The 2,075-nt window shown below is 39.7% G+C and overlaps 1 protein-coding gene across 1 annotated transcript in view; it reads left to right on the forward strand.

The window, feature by feature from the left end:
* The first annotated feature begins 426 nt into the window (after window positions 1-426).
* The window catches only part of LOC115226009 (glycoprotein 3-alpha-L-fucosyltransferase A-like), an 8,600-nt gene continuing 6,951 nt past the window's right edge, over window positions 427-2,075 (forward strand). Inside the window, exon 1 of the mRNA XM_029796983.2 lies at window positions 427-1,376. Within this exon, the coding sequence (XP_029652843.2) occupies window positions 451-1,376 (926 nt within the window). The 5' untranslated portion in view covers window positions 427-450. The remainder of the gene's footprint in view (window positions 1,377-2,075) is intronic.

A 2,075-nucleotide genomic window follows, 5' to 3' on the forward strand; every position in this document is an offset into this window, starting at 1 on the left:
ATTTCTTTACTACCCACAAAGGGTTAAACATTGAGGGGACAAAAAAGGACAGACAAAGGGATTAAGTCGATTATATCGACCCAGTACGAAATTGGTACTTTATTATCGATCCTGAGAGGATGAAAGGTAAAGTCGACCTTGGCGGAATTTGAACTCAGAACGTAGCGACAGACGGAATCTCTGGATTAATATATCTGAACTTTAATATTCAGCACCTGAAAGCCTTTACTCTTTATTTTCTCTCATGTATACATGTATACATATATATACATATATATATATACATATATACACGTATACATATTTTGTATTATTCTATCCAACCTGTTTCACATAGTTGTTGCGCTCTCTCTTTCTTTCTGCCTCCCACTCCGTCTCTCCCTCACAATCAACAAATGCTACCTACTAATTAAACAGGTAATTCACAATATTTACAACACTCAAAAGGCAATGAGAACCTGCAGGCGAAAATGTTTTGTATTTCTCTTTTTCGTAACAATAATCGCATTCATTTATTATTTCTATTTTTGTAAATTCAAACAAAATGTTGTCATAGGGATACAGCAACCTGTTTCCTACACAAGCTATTCATCTCTACTAGTTCCAGGTAAACAATCAGGTAATGATCGTATGAAAGCTCAACTAAGATATACCTTATCGGCAAAGAAAAGATGGGGAAATGATGAACGGAATGTGTCCCCAAATCAGTCAGATGCTGATGAAAATGTCAAGTCAAAACCGATTCGACGAAAGTTTAAAACATTATTAATACACAATTTAAAGTATCTGCGACCATTGAAAGAAAATCAAGGGACTTTCTTGGCACAGAACTGCCCAGTCAATGAATGCCTGGTTACATATGACAAAACAAAGCGTGACAGCGTGGATGCTATTTTCTTTTATGAGACAGTAGGAATATCCGAGAAACCAAAGAACTCAAATCAGATATGGATATACATGACACAGGAGTCTCCTAATTTCAACCCGTCAGTTAGACACTTGGGGAACAGAATCAATTGGACGATCACATATCGTCAGGACAGTACGATTGCATATCCCTTCCAGAAATATGAATATTTTATCGATTCAGTAAGGCAGAGAAAACAATACTTAAATTATGCCAAGGGAAAAACAAAGAAGGTTGCTTGGTTCACTTCCAATTGCTGTCCTAGCAATGATCGAAGGGGCTATGCTGAGGAACTTGGAAAATATATCCAGGTGGATATTTATGGTTTTTGTGGTGCAAAAACCTGTACAAGAAAGGACGATCCGATATGTTTCAAAATGTTAGAAAAAGAATATAAATTTTACTTGGCATTTGAAAATTCCAACTGTAGAGATTATATTACTGAGAAACTCATGCGCAACGCTTTGCAGTAAGTACTTGGATTTTAAATCTGTATAAGTTTCTTTGTATTTGAATTAATGAGATTAAGTTGTGTTGTGACCCCCTTCGGTCATGAATGACCGTGGGGTTGCTCCTAGAAAGTTACCCTCCGAGGCACAAGTCCAAGCAAGGTTGTTTATGGAAGACCAGCTGTCACGCATGCATACCGGCCTCCCCTCTCCACACCCTTATATGTACATAGGGTAAAGGGTAAAGACCCCTTTCAGTCATGGGTGACCATGGGATTGTACCTAGAGAGTTACCCTCTGAGGCACAAGTCTGGGCAAGGTTGATTATGGAAGACCAGCAGTCGCCCATGCATACCAGCCTCCCCTCTCCACGCCACCGATGTTATCCAAGGGAAAGGCAAAGGGGCCGATACAGCTTGGCACCAGTGACGTCGCAGCTCATTTATTAACGTGCAAGTGGCTAAGCACTCCACAGACACGTGTACCCTTAATGTAGTTATCGGGGAAATTCAGCATAACACAGAGTGTGACAAGGCTAGCCCTTTAAAATACAGGTACAACAGAAACAGGAAGAAAGAGTGAGAGAGTACAGCAGGGTTCAACACTACACCCCGTCGGAGCCTCATGGAGCTTTAGATGTTTTTGCTCAATAAACACTCACAATAAAATTATCAACCATCTTAGAAGCAATAACTCTGAGCACCTTTTCAAACTCCACC

This window comes from Octopus sinensis, linkage group LG29, assembly GCF_006345805.1.
Source record: "Octopus sinensis linkage group LG29, ASM634580v1, whole genome shotgun sequence".
NCBI classification, from domain to species: domain Eukaryota; kingdom Metazoa; phylum Mollusca; class Cephalopoda; order Octopoda; family Octopodidae; genus Octopus; species Octopus sinensis.